Raw genomic sequence first — 15,739 nt, 5'->3', positions numbered from 1 at the left:
TCTTGAAGGCTTTTCTGTCTTTTTCAGCCTGCCTGCAGGTGCAGGCAGATACCTTTTTGTGAAAGGATAAATAGAATGGCTTGACATCATGTGGTTTCACATGGTTTCCAAATCTCAATTTTTTTTATTGCTGTAAAGATAACATTGACCCAGATAATCTTGAGTACATGAAAAAAGTTAACAGGTCTTCCAGAGAAATGGTCAAGACCCAGTATACATCACAGCATGACTTCAGTAAAGCCAGGGTCTCTTGGCATTCTCATAAAGCTTGGGAAACTTGGGATGTTATTTTGAAATCATGATCAAGTGTTACAGGGAAACTGTACTTAGAATATTGGCATTAATAATTCTCTGTTAAACTGGTGTTGTTTAATTTAACTTATTTAATTTCATCACTTATTATGTATTCCTTAAACTTAACTTCAGGGAAAAAAGGTGTTTAGTATCACCCCTGTGGGTAGGATAAGAACTAGTGGGTTGAAATAGTGGCAAGGAAAGCTTTGACTAGACTTTCAGAAACTTCTTGGAATAGGAGTCCTGGGTTTCTGGGGTGGATGGTTCAGGGACGTGGTGGAATTTCCATCATGAAAGGCTTTGCAGAACAGGTTAAACAAGCATCTCTGCAGAGTAATGTGGGTATAGTTGATCCTGCCTGAGGCCAAGAGACTGCATTAGATGACCTCTTAAGGTTTCTTCTGAGCCTATGGTTTTATATTCATAAATAGGACTCTTTCTTCTTAAATATGAGGTCAAATTCCACTACTAGATTCCACATCAGATATTTATTCTGTTAAAGATCCCACAGTCACTGAATATTGAGGCGATGTCTGAATCTTCTACAGGGGGAAAATACCATTGTGAGCTGTTAACAGTAGATGGTTACAGGCACTTTAATTATTATCTGTGCCTGCATCCTGTAGCTTCCTCTGAGCTTGTGCTGTGGCTGTTACTGTAGCCTCCTTTAATGCTGCTCTTGGAGAAACTCAGGGATAAATTTTAGTGTATTTACAGCCCTGGATGACTCCTGCTTGTGTTGAAGTGTAGTTACTTGAAAACTTCAGGATACAGCGTACAAACTTGGCAGGCTGAGGTGGAGTAGGAACATGGACTTAAAATATCCTGGAGGAGTGACAAGTAGACTGAGAGCTTGAAGCCTGGGCTTTCTTGGAATTTGTCCTGCGCCTACTTCTAAAGTAGATAGACTGCTCTCGCTCAGCATTTAGCTCTTATTAATGCAAATCTCCAGTTTGGTACATGTATATGTCCCACAGATAAAAGTGTTATGAATGTTTTTAAGAATTGCTTATGCAAATTGAGGCACAACTTTGTTTAAGTGGAGAGTGCTCATTTAATGAAGGACTTTTAAATAATTAGGTTTAATCTTTGTGGTTCAATATGTGATGCCACGCTTTATTTACTGGAAAGATCTGAAAGAACTTTCTTTGCAGACAAAATTGCTAATTTTGTCACATTCTTTAGGGACATGATTATTATGGTCTTTGCCTTTTAAACATCACTTTATCTCTGCTCTATCCCCATGTGTTTACAGAGCAGTAGTGTGACTACAGATGGGAAATTACGGTGCAGAGAGAGGGAACGGTTAAAAGTATCTGTTTAATTTTGAAGCAGGAGCGTAGGGTCAGGTATGTTTCAGAGGATTTAGTGTAACATAGGAATACTTGTCTGAATGTGACCTTCATTGGTCCTCGATCAGTCTCGCCCAGGAAAAATTGAATCCCTTCAGCATCATTGTATTAGGACTTTGTTTCTTGGTAGAATGTTTTTTTATCTTTTCCTTCTTACAAGCCCCTCAGCTGTTTACTATGTTAGCATTTGCAGTAAACTACATGAGGGCCTATAGAACAAATCCTTTGAGAATATTGTATAAGGTGTGGGGGGGCCCTTAATAGGGGGAATGTAGCAAGTGAACATATTATTAATGATCATATAATACATATGCACCAAGGGGGTGAGGTGGGTTAAGTTAACGTGCACAGTTTTCGAGTGTTTGACTTTTGAGCAAGTTACAGCTGCTAATATGAAAAAGAATGGGAGTATCTCTGGGTATATGTATTTCTGCACACATTTATTTAAGGTGGAGCAAGGAATTTGAACAGAAGTTTGCATTGACCCAGTTCAGTACTAGCTCTTAGTGTTAGGCTTTTTCCTTTATAGATTTCATCCCACTTTTTCTCTTTTTGTTTTCCTTGACGTCAAGTCGTCTTGAATGTTGTTAAGGTGGGGAGGGGAAGAAAAGTTATTTTCTGTTTTGTGGCTACTTTCCAACTGGAATAGCTGGGAGCAGCTACTAGAGGAAAAGGAGTCTGTTCACGTTGTAACTTTGAATGAAGAGAGCACACTTAGTACTGCTGTGGGAAGGCTGCACGTACAGTCTGACCAACACAGCGAGCTCGGGGCTGGGGCTAAAGTAGTACAGAAAGAACCCACTTCTCAGAGGTTTTTAGCTCTAGCAAGTGTACTAAGCAAATGTAATCCCTTGAAAAATGTTGCTTTGTTCTTTTTTTTTTTTTAAATTCTGAGGCTTACCATTTAACTAAAGGCTTACAACTCAAACCAATATAACTGTATCTTCAGACAAATCACAAAACCGACATCAATCATGCAAAGGGTTGCCCACCTGTGAAGCTTCAGGTTACTTTGTGAAAGTATGTATTTATTTCTGTATAAAATGCTATGATTTCAAGCATCTAACGTAGCCAAAACCTGTTCTTCCCTCCTGGCCTTATTTTCAGACAGAACTAAACCATTTCTACTGAAGCTTTAAAAAAAAAAAAATTGTCAATTCAATGCACTGTCAAAAAAAATCAACACAAAAGACTAAAGCTTTGGCAAAGTTACAAGAAACTGAAAACAAATTTGATGGCTTGTGGTAACCAACCATAAGCATACTTTTCCACTTACAGGGGGATTATAAATCTTACCCATAATCTTATTCTTATAAATTATTATTTTTTTTAATATTCTGCTACTTTTCGTTTTTTTTCTTTCAGATGATATTAACTGTGTTTTTGAGCAACAATGAACAGATTTTGACAGAAGTTCCAATTACACCAGAAACAACCTGTCGCGATGTAGTAGAGTTCTGCAAAGAGCCTGGAGAAGGAAGCTGCCATCTGGCTGAAGTATGGCGTGGGAATGGTAAGTAAAACGTTCAGTAGAAATTGATTTAAATATATGTACCACTTAGAAAAAAAAGGTAAGAGTGACTTTTCAATATTAATGGTTTCAAATTGTACTTTTTTCTAGCAAACTTTCATTCAAAGCATTATATTTGAATATCTGTAGAGATTACTTTACTTTTTTTTTCCCCTCCATTTTATTCCTTAGCATGAAGTATATGATAAAATGCATGTGTAAGATATGTTAGAACTCTGTATTTCAATTTTTCAAATTACATAAGTCTTCAGTATCCCCATCTTTAAGGAGAAAAAAATGGGGGGGGGGGATATTTTCACTTCTAGAAGCCATTTATTTCAAATGGGCAAACAGTATATATAGGATGGAGGATGTTTAAATAACAATATGGAATCTTGGTGATCTTCTCTTATCATAAGTGGGTGCATGTCACCTCCTGTATTCTTTCCAATCCAGTTTCCTCACTATTAGGCGTGTGAACACAACCTGAAATATAAGAATGGCTATAGATACTTTTTTTAATTTCTGTATCATGAATAGCAGAATTGTGCCAGAACTGGACATGGTATCTCCAGCTTCTTCATGAATGTTTCAAAGATTTGACAGCCTCCCTTAGGGCAGGTAGTAGTACCTGTCCCCTATTTGTGTTGCAATTATTATTTCACAGGATAACAGGGTAGGCATTTCTTTTCAGAAGTGTATCAAAACATGCTATTGTGGATTCTGTTTCTAGCTGGGTTCTTGCTACTGTGTATAGTGCAAGCCCTGTAGGTTATAGTATGTCAATGTATGGATGTCAGTAGAATTGGTGGATGGGTGAGGATAACAGGTTCTTATCCCTCAGTTACTAAGGGCACCCCTGTTTAAGCTGTTTATGTCCTCTGTATTGGATACAGAGTGATAAGGTCATAACTTGATATTGAATTCTTAAATTTTTCATAGAGGGGTTTTGTTTTGGTCAGGGGCTTTTTGTCTAGCAGACAAAACAAGCATTATTCAGATGCTTTTGGAGCTTTTAAGTATTAGCTATTTAGAATGTTTTCTTGTTGGGGAAACTATTCCTTCTCTTTTTTCTAAGACTTTGTAAAGGGAAAAGGCGCCTCAAGAAGTCATTTCCTAACTGGATGGGAACTCACAGAGTTCAGGCAAGAGTGAGCAGGGGAGAGGTTAAGCATGTCTGTGGTTCTAAATACAAATTCAGTTCATACTGAGAAAACTGTCTACAAGAATAAAACTTACAGGAGGTTAAGGCTTTTACAAGATGGAGAGTCTATGATGCCAAGTGCATTGCATAAATTTCTAAAATGGATCTGCAGACTGTGTTTAACAGCACTCAGATATCCCTAATATTTTACAATCATTTGTCTGTGAAAGTGTAACATCTATAGTGTTATTTTTTCTTCTGCTTCACAATGCTTTGAGGGTGTACTTCTTAAAACACTGTAGACAATGTTGTCAACTACCTTCAAAGGGTGACTGGAAACTGTGGCCAGTGATCCACAGCATCATTCTGGGGCACTTACGCCTTGCAACCCTGGCAAGTGCAAGCACATGTTTTCTATTACTTTTAAAAATGAGAAAATGTTTTATTTGTGGATGTAATACATCATTTCTCAGAGTGTTAGATATCTAATGCCAAAAACTTCTACAAGGTGGAATAAAACTTATCCAGGAAGTTGTGATGGAGAAACTAAGGCTAAATTTGGCTATCTACCCTATGACTTATGCTTCTTTGTTCAGACTATAGTCAATGGAGACCTAGATATTACTGTGAGTAGAACATGGTGATGACTGATTTCAGCTAGTTGTGATCTATTCGATTTCAAGCATAGGAGCTCTTCCAGTTTTCTGAAGTAGACATCTACATACATACACTGAAGTTCAGGAGCAGAGTCCTGCCTAAGGCTTCTACCTAGAATCACAGAATTGCCGAGGTTGGAAGGGACCTTTCAGACCATGGAGTCCAACCATCAGCCTAACATGGACAAAAACTGTCACTAAACCATACCTCTAAGCATGTCTACCCATCTTTTAAATGCCCCCAGGGATGGTGACTCAGCCACTTCCCTGGGCAGGGGAATGCTTAATAACTTCCCAATGCTTAATAACTCGGTGTAAAAAACCCAATCTAAACCTTCCCTTGAGCAGTTTCCTCTTGTCCTATCACTTGTTACTTGGGAGAAGAGACCGACCCCCACTGGTGGCCACACTGTTCCTGATCCAGGCCAGGATGCTGGTGGCCTTCTTGGCCACCTGGGCACACTGCTGGCTCGTATTCAGCTGGCTGTCGACCACCACCCCCAGTTCCTTTTATTCTGGGCAGCTTTCCACCCACTCTTCCCCAGGCCTGTAGCACTGCATGGGGTTGTTGTGACCCAACCTGTTGAATGGGTCTGTCAAACTTGGCAAAACGTGCTTGTGGCTCAAAGTTTCTTTTAAAACTCACATGAAGGTACTTTCACAAATCCGGCTTCAGTAGTTAAATACCCAAGGTGATAATTGTATCGTTCTATTCCATTGGATGTGTGGAACTGAAAAGACTAGAGAGAATAAATGGAAAAATGAAACACTCATGTATGTTTCTAGACTTCTTGAACAGGCCTGTACTGTCAGCAAAAAATGATGTTCTGCACGCTGGTTTTAAGTCTCTACAACAGGAATTTCAGCACAAGCTTTTTGTTTGTTGTTCTTAAATGTAGGATACTGTTACAGAATCTGTGTGTTGGTGGCCTCAACTTATAGAATCATAGAATCAAGTGTGGAACTGAAAAGACTAGAGAGAATAAATGGAAAAATGAAACACTCATGTATGTTTCTAGACTTCTTGAACAGGCCTGTACTGTCAGCAAAAAATGATGTTCTGCACGCTGGTTTTAAGTCTCTACAACAGGAATTTCAGCACAAGCTTTTTGTTTGTTGTTCTTAAATGTAGGATACTGTTACAGAATCTGTGTGTTGGTGGCCTCAACTTCCTGCCCCAAAGTCTGGGGTACCTGTATTTCTCAGTGAAACAACCTGAATTCTTTTATAACAGGGCATAAATATGATATTTTGTTCTACAGCTGGTCCTGAGAGCTAGATTGAACTCTTTCCTGTGAAGTCTTAAAAAATAATGTTGCCTGGAGCAACAATCTGATGTAGAAAACAAGGGTCTAAACAGTTAAATGCAACAGTTACGACAACAAACAAACAATGGTTCTGAGTGGGAAGTGTGAAGCAATTTGCAATGAAACTGTGGCATGTTGTGCCAGTGGAATAGTATTTTTTCTCTGACCCCCTCTCTTATCATCAAAAGGGGTCTACAAATGTTCTTTCAGAAGACGTTTTAGAAAGTCAAATTCAAGACAAAAGTTAATACAGAAAATGATAGGTTGAATAAACCCAAAACCATGTGTCCAAAATCATGTCAATTTCCTAAACTGTATTGATCTAACAAAATACTATTTCTTCTAATAATCTTCCTCCCCTGAATGTGTCTGTACAAATAAATACTTCATTTTATTTTTAGATGGTGACAAAGACAAATGCTATTAAAATCCATGCGAATTTGGCCTCAAAAGTTACATAAGATTTCTAAAGTTCAGAGGAGGATTACAATAGTTTAGCTGTTGGAAAACACATTTGTTTATTCTGTTAATTTTTGTTTGCTTTTGTGTGCCGAAGAGATGGTTGAGGAGTTTCCCAAGAGTTGTAAAATAGTTGAGGTATTGTCTGTATTAGAGTTAAGAAACTGATTCTTCTCAGAGCTGCATGGCATCAGCATTTGGTTTATTTGCATTTGATTTTTGTATTTCATTCTCTGTTTCCCCTCCTTTCTAGTTTCTTGAGATGAGTAATAGTTGAAAAAGTCAATAGCAGTCGTGTCTGATGCATCAGGACGTTTTGTACCACCTTGTGCTTTGTCAGTTTGAATCTTCCTCTTTTTGCATCCATGTCTCAGGCTTTAACAGGAGAAGAAAAAACACCACAGAATATTTTTCCTCATTCCCCAGCTATTGCAAATAGCACCTGGTGAGGAGGTTGAAAGACAGGTGTGAGTGACATCAGGAACTTGTAGTATTTTTCAAGAGAAAATGGATTTCAACAATTCAATCCGCCCAGCGCTCAATTATTCACTTCATTTACATCTGGAAGGCCCTTTTGCAAGTAGTATTAATTGGTCTTCCTGAATTTAGTGGCAACACAGAGGCAAGTGACTGTGAAAGAAATAGTTGTTTACTACAAGTGCTCTTCTGCAAACCTGAGGGGGGAAAGACTCATTCCTGATCTTGCAGTGAACTCCCCCGTTATGGAGATAAGCCATTACTTTGTGTTCTTGTTTCATATGTAGCAGGCATAAATGTGTTTATTGCAAACAGCGAGATACTTGTCATCAGTATAAAACCAGATTGTGAAGTCTGAACCTTTATTTTGTTTTCCAACAGAAAGATTTTCTTCTCTTCTGAAGCGTTGATGCGGTATCTGTGTTTTGGTCTTTCAGAATACTTAAAACTGGTAGAAAGTAGTAGAAATTCTCATTCCCATTTCTCTCTGTGGTCATGTCTGAAAAATTTTAGCCTTGATTCTTCAAGGTACATTATGTAAATATAACCTTTTATTTTTAATAGCTCCTAGGATCAGGGCCTTACTTTTAATGGGAGACCAGCCTAACCAGGAGTGATGCTGCAGCCACTCCTCACCATTCCAGAATTAGCCCAACCCTGCTCAGCCATTCAGTTTCTTGGTACTTTGTTATCAAGCTTCAGTTCTTGCTAGGTTTATCTAGCAATTTCTTCATTTGGGAAAAATTCCTAAAGATTCTTATCTTCTGTGTCGTAAAGTCTCTGAACTAAACCATTTAAATATTCTGGCATTCTGCAATCTTTAGGAGACTTCATGCTGCAATTCAGTGGATATGCTTCAAAGCACTTGAAATCTTACCTTACTTTGAAGTTGAAAAACCTGAAAATCGTGTTTATAAAATTCCTTTTCAAGAACTGAGTTGAAATAAGCCACTGACCTTATTCTTGTGTGCATAAACACTATTGACGATGTTTCTTGGAGTCCACCTGAGTGAGGGAAAAGAAAAGAAAAACATCTATTTTTTTTAAATCCATGTGTTGTGATTTTTTTTTTTGTTGTGTGTTTTGGGTTTTTGGAGGTTTGTTTTTTGGGTTTTGGTTGTGGTTTTTTTTCAGGAAGCTAGGTAACCAGTCAGCTCATGAATATAATTAGCTGGTGGCTTAAATGACCCCTCCCTGGGAAAGTTGCTAGATCTGTGTCTAGAACTGTGGCTAAGCTGTGTTAATCACTGCACCTGTTTGACGTGACAGATTTTGACAGGACGCTTTATTGTGTTAAATGCATTGTGAGTCAATGATAAAAAGGTATTGTTCTTTAAATATTACAACTAAGTATCCTAATAGTATCAACATATGTATACATGTATATACTTCACAATGCGTATAAATTCCATTGTAAAAAGGTGTATTTGTGGTCACTGTGAAAAGGTATATTTGTGATGTGATTTTTCCCCAAGCCTCCCCCAGGATGTCTGATATATCTTGGAATCATTTGTCTTCTCATTTTTGTCAAATGGGTTAAGGATGAAATGGATAATGAATTGTTAGTGGTGCTCTCCCTGGTGGGAGGTACTTTGGTTTGGGTTTTGAGGGCAGAGAACATTTTGCTTTTGACAACAATGAACCCAAACTCCACCTTTTGATTTCCATCCAGGCCTGGTTTTCTGGAGTAATCTTGATTTGGTATGGTGCTGCATGTAGGAAAGCTAATTGAATCTCTTCTATATGATTAAAAGATGCCTTCTAATACTATACTTAGTATTAGATCTTAAAAGGGAGAATGAAAACATTTAAAAATAAATGCAAGTCTAATTATGGAGACAGTGAAAACTTTGCTTTTGAATTGTACCTTCATTTTGAAATACTACATATATAGTGTGCAGCCTCTTAGTAATAGTATTTGACGTATTATATATATAATTATATATATAATGATTAATAATATATTTGATCAGTCTGGAAGAAATAACTACACTATGAGAATGTTTTACATTTCTTTGGGGGAAAACAGACTGACTGCTGCATAGAACTTAGCCTTTATTTGTTCAGAGATTTGCCAGTAATTCCACATATAGTGGAAGCTAAGGTCTGGCATGGTGTATTGGAGTGGGAGCACCTGCTCAAGTTCTTAGGAGATGAAATGTCAATATACCAATAAGGCTTTTAGCCTGAGTAGAAACCTGGACGTTCAAATTGAATGAATCACTTTAATAATAGAACAAAATATCCATCTGGTGGTGATGGGGAGCAAAGAATCAGCATTGGGAAAAAGGTTGTGATGAACAATTCCTAAATTAGAGTTTCTAAACACTGGTATTTTTTGTATGGTTTTGCAAACTGGCCACATACTGCTATTAAGCCCTGAGCTTGGTGATGGGGAGCAAAGAATCAGCATTGGGAAAAAGGTTGTGATGAACAATTCCTAAATTAGAGTTTCTAAACACTGGTATTTTTTGTATGGTTTTGCAAACTGGCCACATACTGCTATTAAGCCCTGAGCTACGCTCGCTCTTAATACAGTGCAACTATTGTCTGTTGGTGCCTGTTTCCTTGACTTTGTGTAAGATAAAATACATTGGATAGATTGAATTGCTGCCAAAAAGGTTGTTCTGTTTCTTAATGAGAGTTCTATAAAACTTTGCTTAATTTAAAATAGTTGTGAAAAGGTTTTTTCATCTTGTATTTCTAGAACGTCCCATACCCTTTGACCACATGATGTATGACCACCTACAGAAATGGGGGCCCCGCAGGGAAGAGGTGAAATTTTTTCTCCGTCATGAGGAGTCACCAGCCGAAAGTAACGAACAGAGTAAGTCCATTTATCCTGTAATGTTGTTACTTAAACGTGTTTAAAAGATTTCTGAAGTGAGTTCATTAGTTCTTTCACTGAACTTCAGTAGATATTACTTAAACGTGTTTAAAAGATTTCTGAAGCCAGTTCATCAGTTCTTTCACTGAACTTCAGTAGATATATGTAGTAAAACTTCCTTATACCAGAGCCATTTTGAACCTTCCTCAGTGGCACATTTATTCATGTCCCAAATTCCCTTCTCTAGAATAATTTCTACCAATCTGAGTAATACTTTTGTAGTAAGATCAGTTTCTATTCTAGTTAATACTGATCCAAAAATGTTAGTGGCTATTAGATGCTTAATGCATTATTTTTTTTTCTTGTTGAGAGAAAGTCCTTGTGTTTTAAGAGGGTGGGATTGTTCTTGATGACCTCCTGTTCTTTCAGTTGCCCCAGAGAGAAGACTCAGTAAACTACTTCGGCTCCTTTAGAAACTGAAATCTATTTTACAGCTATCATTAGCAGAAATCTCAGTGGTTTTAATTTCTCAGTACTTCCTGTAGATATATTTAATAGCGGTGATAATTCGCACCTTGAAAAATCACTGGTCTGCTTGGTTCTACAGGAAAAGTGTTTATATAAAACTGCCATATTAAATGGGGCTTTCTTAAAAGACTGGAATAAAAAAAAAAGAAGGATTTCAGGTTTCTGATGTAAATAGTATGGACTGTATTTTACGGGAAGTCTTTTGAGGCTGTGCATTATATACTTAATGGCTGTCAGACTGAAGGATAGGAAAGATATCTCAAAGCGAGATGTATATTTGCATGCTCAGATTATCCTTACTCATTTAACTAATCTGATTACTTCTGACATCCGAATTTCAGGTCTTGGCTGAGTCCTTATTGCTTTGAGCTGGGGCTTCTTTTCGTATTTCTATGTGGTTCCTGGTTGCTTTGAATGTCAGAAGTAGCAGGCCAAATAACCTATGAGGGACTTTTGTATTAATTAGGTACTTTGTAAAATACGTGGTCATCCTTTGGATAATACAAATTTAAAGTATGTTAAATTTAAGATATACCTGAAGCCACATTGTTTTGTGTACTAGCAAAATGTTGATTCTGAACTATGCATGCAAGGCATTTTAATTAATCATTGACCTATGGATCAGTTTGTAGATGAAAATTGTTTATAAGACATTTGAAATGCTTCCTCTGATATATTCATTTATGATATATTCGACTGAAGCTACTGCTTCAGAAATACGAAACTTTACACAGAAATATGAAACTTTAGCAGTCATGCTCATTACGTTCCCTTTCATGACATCATTGCCTAAATGCAGGTCAGAAAAGTATTTTACTTTTAACACAGGAAGTCTGAAATAAATGCTTTATTTCTGCTGACTCCACTGCTTAAATAAAATAACCTAATAAGAATGAATTGGAACTAGCAGAATATAAAATTCACAAGTAAAAGCTTTATATTAAAATTCTTTAAAAGAAGAGGTGCAATAATTTGTGTTGAAAAATGAACTTTGTACTAAGAGTGATACTTTACTTCTAGGTGCACGTCAAGCCCAAAATCAAAGAAATGGCATAAATATACCTGTGGAAAAGCGTACAGAGAATGGGGTATGTACTAAATCCTAAAGGTTTTAGATCAATTCCATTGAAATACTTAATGTTTTTAAAATTCTCATTTTTCAAGATCTATTATGGTGGGAACTGGTGGAAAATGATCTTGTTCTGTTTTTGTTGCTTGTTTGTTTTTATTATGAAGTTAATGGGAGAATACAGCTTTTTCATGAACTACTCTAAATTTTCTGTCTAGAAAGAAATTAATTTGTGACAAGAGAAGCCCCCGGAGTTTTATTAACTGCATTTTCTAATTTGTCTTCCTCTGTCTTATTCATCCTGTGTGAAGGAAAAATCAGCTATATTATTCTTTCTTACTAGTATTGTCTGCCCAGACAACATTTCTTATTTGATGTATCTCACTGTTACTGATTCATGACGTAGCCTCATATGTTAAAACATGTGAATGTACCTATGGATTGGGATGTTTCAGTTGGTCATAGAAGAGGTTGTGTATCCCTCGGAGCCATCGCTTTGTATTTTTTATGCACTTGGTTCATTTATAAACCCATTTTCTTTTACTTAAAATATTACTAGGTTTCTAATTTAAGAATACATATTACATAGCATAGGCAAACTGTTTGGAATTCAGTGAATCCTGACTTGAAGATTCTCTTTTGTAAGTAAAACGTAGTACATCTCTTTCAAAATTACCATGGCTTAAAAACCTTCTACTACTGAGCTGAAACTTACTTTGCTTTTCTTCTCCCTTTTCTCATCCTCGCTACTAATGAAGGCTCTGAAGAACATATTCTGCTCTCGTTTTCTCAGAGCCATTCTGCTGCCCTTACTGAGGCACTATAGCTATAGTTGACTATTTTGAAACATTTTTGAATGTCAATAAAAATGTTTGAGCTCACCAGTTCATGGTTGTATTGTCTCTGTAAAGCACTGTGAGTTTCCAAATATGCATAGGGCTGTTTCTCAGGGTAAAATGGTGCTTGAAAAAGTTTAAAAGCAAACAAATCAGGTTTTTCAAGCTGAGATGGCTTAAAAGAAAAACAGAACTACAATTTTAAAAATAATTGTGCAGATTAAACAACTCTCTGTTTGTATATTGCCTGATAATTGGTATCTAAAATTCACAGAGACACAAACACGCAGCAACAAAGTTGTTGAGTGTGAAGCTCTTCCCAACTTGTTTTGTGCATGGCATGTGGGTCTGGTGGAAGGAATTTTTTTTGCCCTATTCAAAACAGTTAATCATGGATTGCTTTCTACGTTCCTTTTCTGTAGAGAACACTAGCTGATGTCCTCTGCTGTAGGGCTCCCGTTTATCCTGCTGCCATTGTCACACTGACAATGCAGTGAGATCATAGCACTGTAATGTGCTGGGGGAACATAACTCTTTAATGTCCTCCCTTTATCTATTCCTCCATGTAAGTTGTAGTTGTAGCACGTACATTTCATTTGAGACATAATATCTTTGGAAATTAGGACTGGCATGTGCAGTAACACTAAAGTTTATGACAGCATGGCTTTGTATTTAGTTCAATGTGCTGTTAATATTTATGGGTAAATCTCAGACCTGGCAACTTTTAAAAAAAAAAAACCCTCAAAAGTTTGGCCATTATGGGTAAATCTCAGACCTGGCAACTTTTTAAAAAAAAATCTCAAAAGTTTGGCCCCAAAATTAAAATTTATTAGGGAACAGATCACTTTAAAATGGACTTTCACCAGGTTTAGGAAATTATTAAAATACAATACACGCTAAAATCTGAAGGGGTTATACTAATGTAATTCATGGGGGGGTTTATGCTAAAAATGGTACAAATGAGGTTTTGAAAGTATATAAAACTGCGATTTTCAGTTGTGCCAAGTTTTAAATCGGAGGGGGAGGGGGAAAAAAGAGGTGGCTTCAGGATCAAGGGTTTAATCAGCTTAGATTTACGTAATGCATTAGGCTTATTCGTTGTTACTGGCATGCTGAGTGTTAGACTAGCCCTAAAATCAATACAAACCCATGGAACATTGAAGACAGCTCAAATCTTACCAAACATTCTACATTCAGGTATATTTTTATGATGTGTACTGCTTTAATGGTGAAATAATTGATTTTTACTTAATATCTGGGTAGAGCTCAAAGTGTGACATGCATAGAGAACTTTAAGATGAATGTTTGCTTTAATGTTTGAATCAATAGTCTTGAAAAAAATGATGGGCAATCTGTCTGGAATTCAATTTGGGTAATTCTATTAATTGGCATTTTGTGATATGCAGCAGGATTATTTTTTTTGTTCTTTGAAAATATATGTGCTTGATCAGCAATTATTTAAATCATGGTTAGCTTAAAACCACATTTTATAAATGCTTAAATTTCATTAGATTATCTTCCAAATAAAGACTTAATATTAAAAATAGATCAGAGTAGGTCTCTTCAAACAGGGAAACGTGCGTTGTTGTAAAAAGAGTGTTTATCTGTGAGTGCTCATCTAAAAGCTTTGGGTTTTGTGGAACAAAGTCTAAAGGAAAAAACTATGTGAGATTTTGTGAATTGACAAATTCTCTTACTCCTGAGGTGACCTTTGGGGGTTTGCTTTTGTTTACAACTTTCCTTCTTGGAAGTGGAATTAGGCTGTAATCGGGGCCTGATCTCTTTCCGCCAGCACACAGAGGTGGAGAGATGTGGAGATAAGACTGACATAATTTCCCTTTGCTGGGATATTGGGCAGAGTCTCGGGAGGGATTCTCCTCTCCGAGAGCAGCTGCTGCTTCCTCCTCTGCCTTCCTTTGCACCTGTAACTCAGCCAGTTGGATTCGGATACAAGTTGTAGCAAGGGAAACTCTAATTAAACATTGGGAAAAATGTGTTCTCAGAGCAATAGACATTGGAACAGGCTGGCTGGAGCCTGTGGAATTTCTATCCAGCTCCATAAAGCCCCGAGCGGGGGTTATTGAAGCGGGTAACTTCCAGAGGCTCTTTTTTACCTAAATTATCCTTCGACTCTGTGATCAGTGGCCATGAAACAGCCGTCATACAGTGTTGGGTCTTGTTTGCTTCCGGATGTCCTGGCACGATCCAAGCTTCATTCCCTAGAAGCAGGAGTGATATTTAAGCAGTAAGAGAGAGCAAAGATAGCTGTAACCACTGGGGGTCAGTGGCAGACAGGAGAGGGACTGGGAGCCACCCAGCCACCACTTGCCAACGGGAGAAGTGGATCAGAGATGGACCTAAAGGAAGGCCCGGGAAGAGGACTGACGGGATGATGACAGTTGTCCAGATGAAAAGGTAATCAGATAACTGATAAACTTCTTGGAGAGGAGAAAACAAGAAAGGAGATGCAGCTCAGGAGGGAAAAAAGGATGGGGTACAGGAATGTGATGGAAGTAAAATGTACTGGACTGAATAGAGTAGATTAGTGTAACGAAAACAGTCTGTGTATGAAAACAATTCATACTCTATGAAGACAATTCATTTGCTATAGTTGCTTGGTTTAAATTATTTTTCTACGTAATGTACTTAGGGACAATAAAATGCCAGTTTGTGGTCTCTTGTTCTATTCTCTCTTTAACTTAGTTTTGCTAATATTAAAATTGCTCCCCCAATTTAGAGAGTCTGGTATCAATAAGGTTTTTTATTGATAAATATTGGCTGAAGCCTTTGCCAAGAAATATGAAATGGAACCTGATTTCCTCTCTCACTATGAAATTTGTGTTAGCTTTAGTGTAAAAGAAACTCGCGTACAGGGAGAAAACTTCACCGTCATCCCAAACTGGAGAATCACACTTATGTACATTTTCTTAGTCTTGAAGCTGTGACAAATAGAAAAAGCTGAGAAAACTTTATGCTGATGAGATAACAGAACTGAGCTTCTCTATTTCTGTAAAAGTGGCTCAAATCAGGTTTTTACAACAGGTAGTCCAACTGTTTTAGCATCAGGAGACTCATACTTTCATGCTGGGGGAAAGCTGGCAAAAAGATATGACAAAATCTAATTGTGAGGAGAAAAGCAATTGTTAACAGTAGTAGTAACCTTGAGATGAGAAATAGATTATATGTACATGCTTGAAATTTCTCACTTGAAATGTTGAAGGATAAAGAGCTTAGTCTGGAATAGAAGTTGTTCTTCAAACCTGAGCTGCAAATTCAATTT

The 15,739-nt window shown here is 37.2% G+C and overlaps 1 protein-coding gene across 3 annotated transcripts in view; it reads left to right on the top strand.

Annotated features, from left to right (window-relative positions):
- Nucleotides 1-3,011: 3,011 nt before the first annotated feature.
- LOC106897114 (apoptosis-stimulating of p53 protein 1-like) overlaps nucleotides 3,012-15,739 on the top strand; it is a 50,867-nt gene continuing 38,139 nt past the window's right edge. For all 3 annotated transcript variants that reach the window (XM_014957515.1, XM_014957514.1, XM_014957513.1), the window contains exons 1-3: nucleotides 3,012-3,159; nucleotides 9,907-10,026; nucleotides 11,575-11,642. In XM_014957515.1, coding sequence (XP_014813001.1) covers nucleotides 3,012-3,159; nucleotides 9,907-10,026; nucleotides 11,575-11,642 — 336 coding nt within the window. The remainder of the gene's footprint in view (nucleotides 3,160-9,906; nucleotides 10,027-11,574; nucleotides 11,643-15,739) is intronic.

Source organism: Calidris pugnax, unplaced genomic scaffold (assembly GCF_001431845.1).
Source record: "Calidris pugnax isolate Ruff unplaced genomic scaffold, ASM143184v1 scaffold211, whole genome shotgun sequence".
Lineage (NCBI taxonomy): Eukaryota > Metazoa > Chordata > Aves > Charadriiformes > Scolopacidae > Calidris > Calidris pugnax.
The sequence above is the reverse complement of the archived record's forward strand: the minus strand, read 5'-3'. Positions and strand labels throughout refer to the sequence as shown.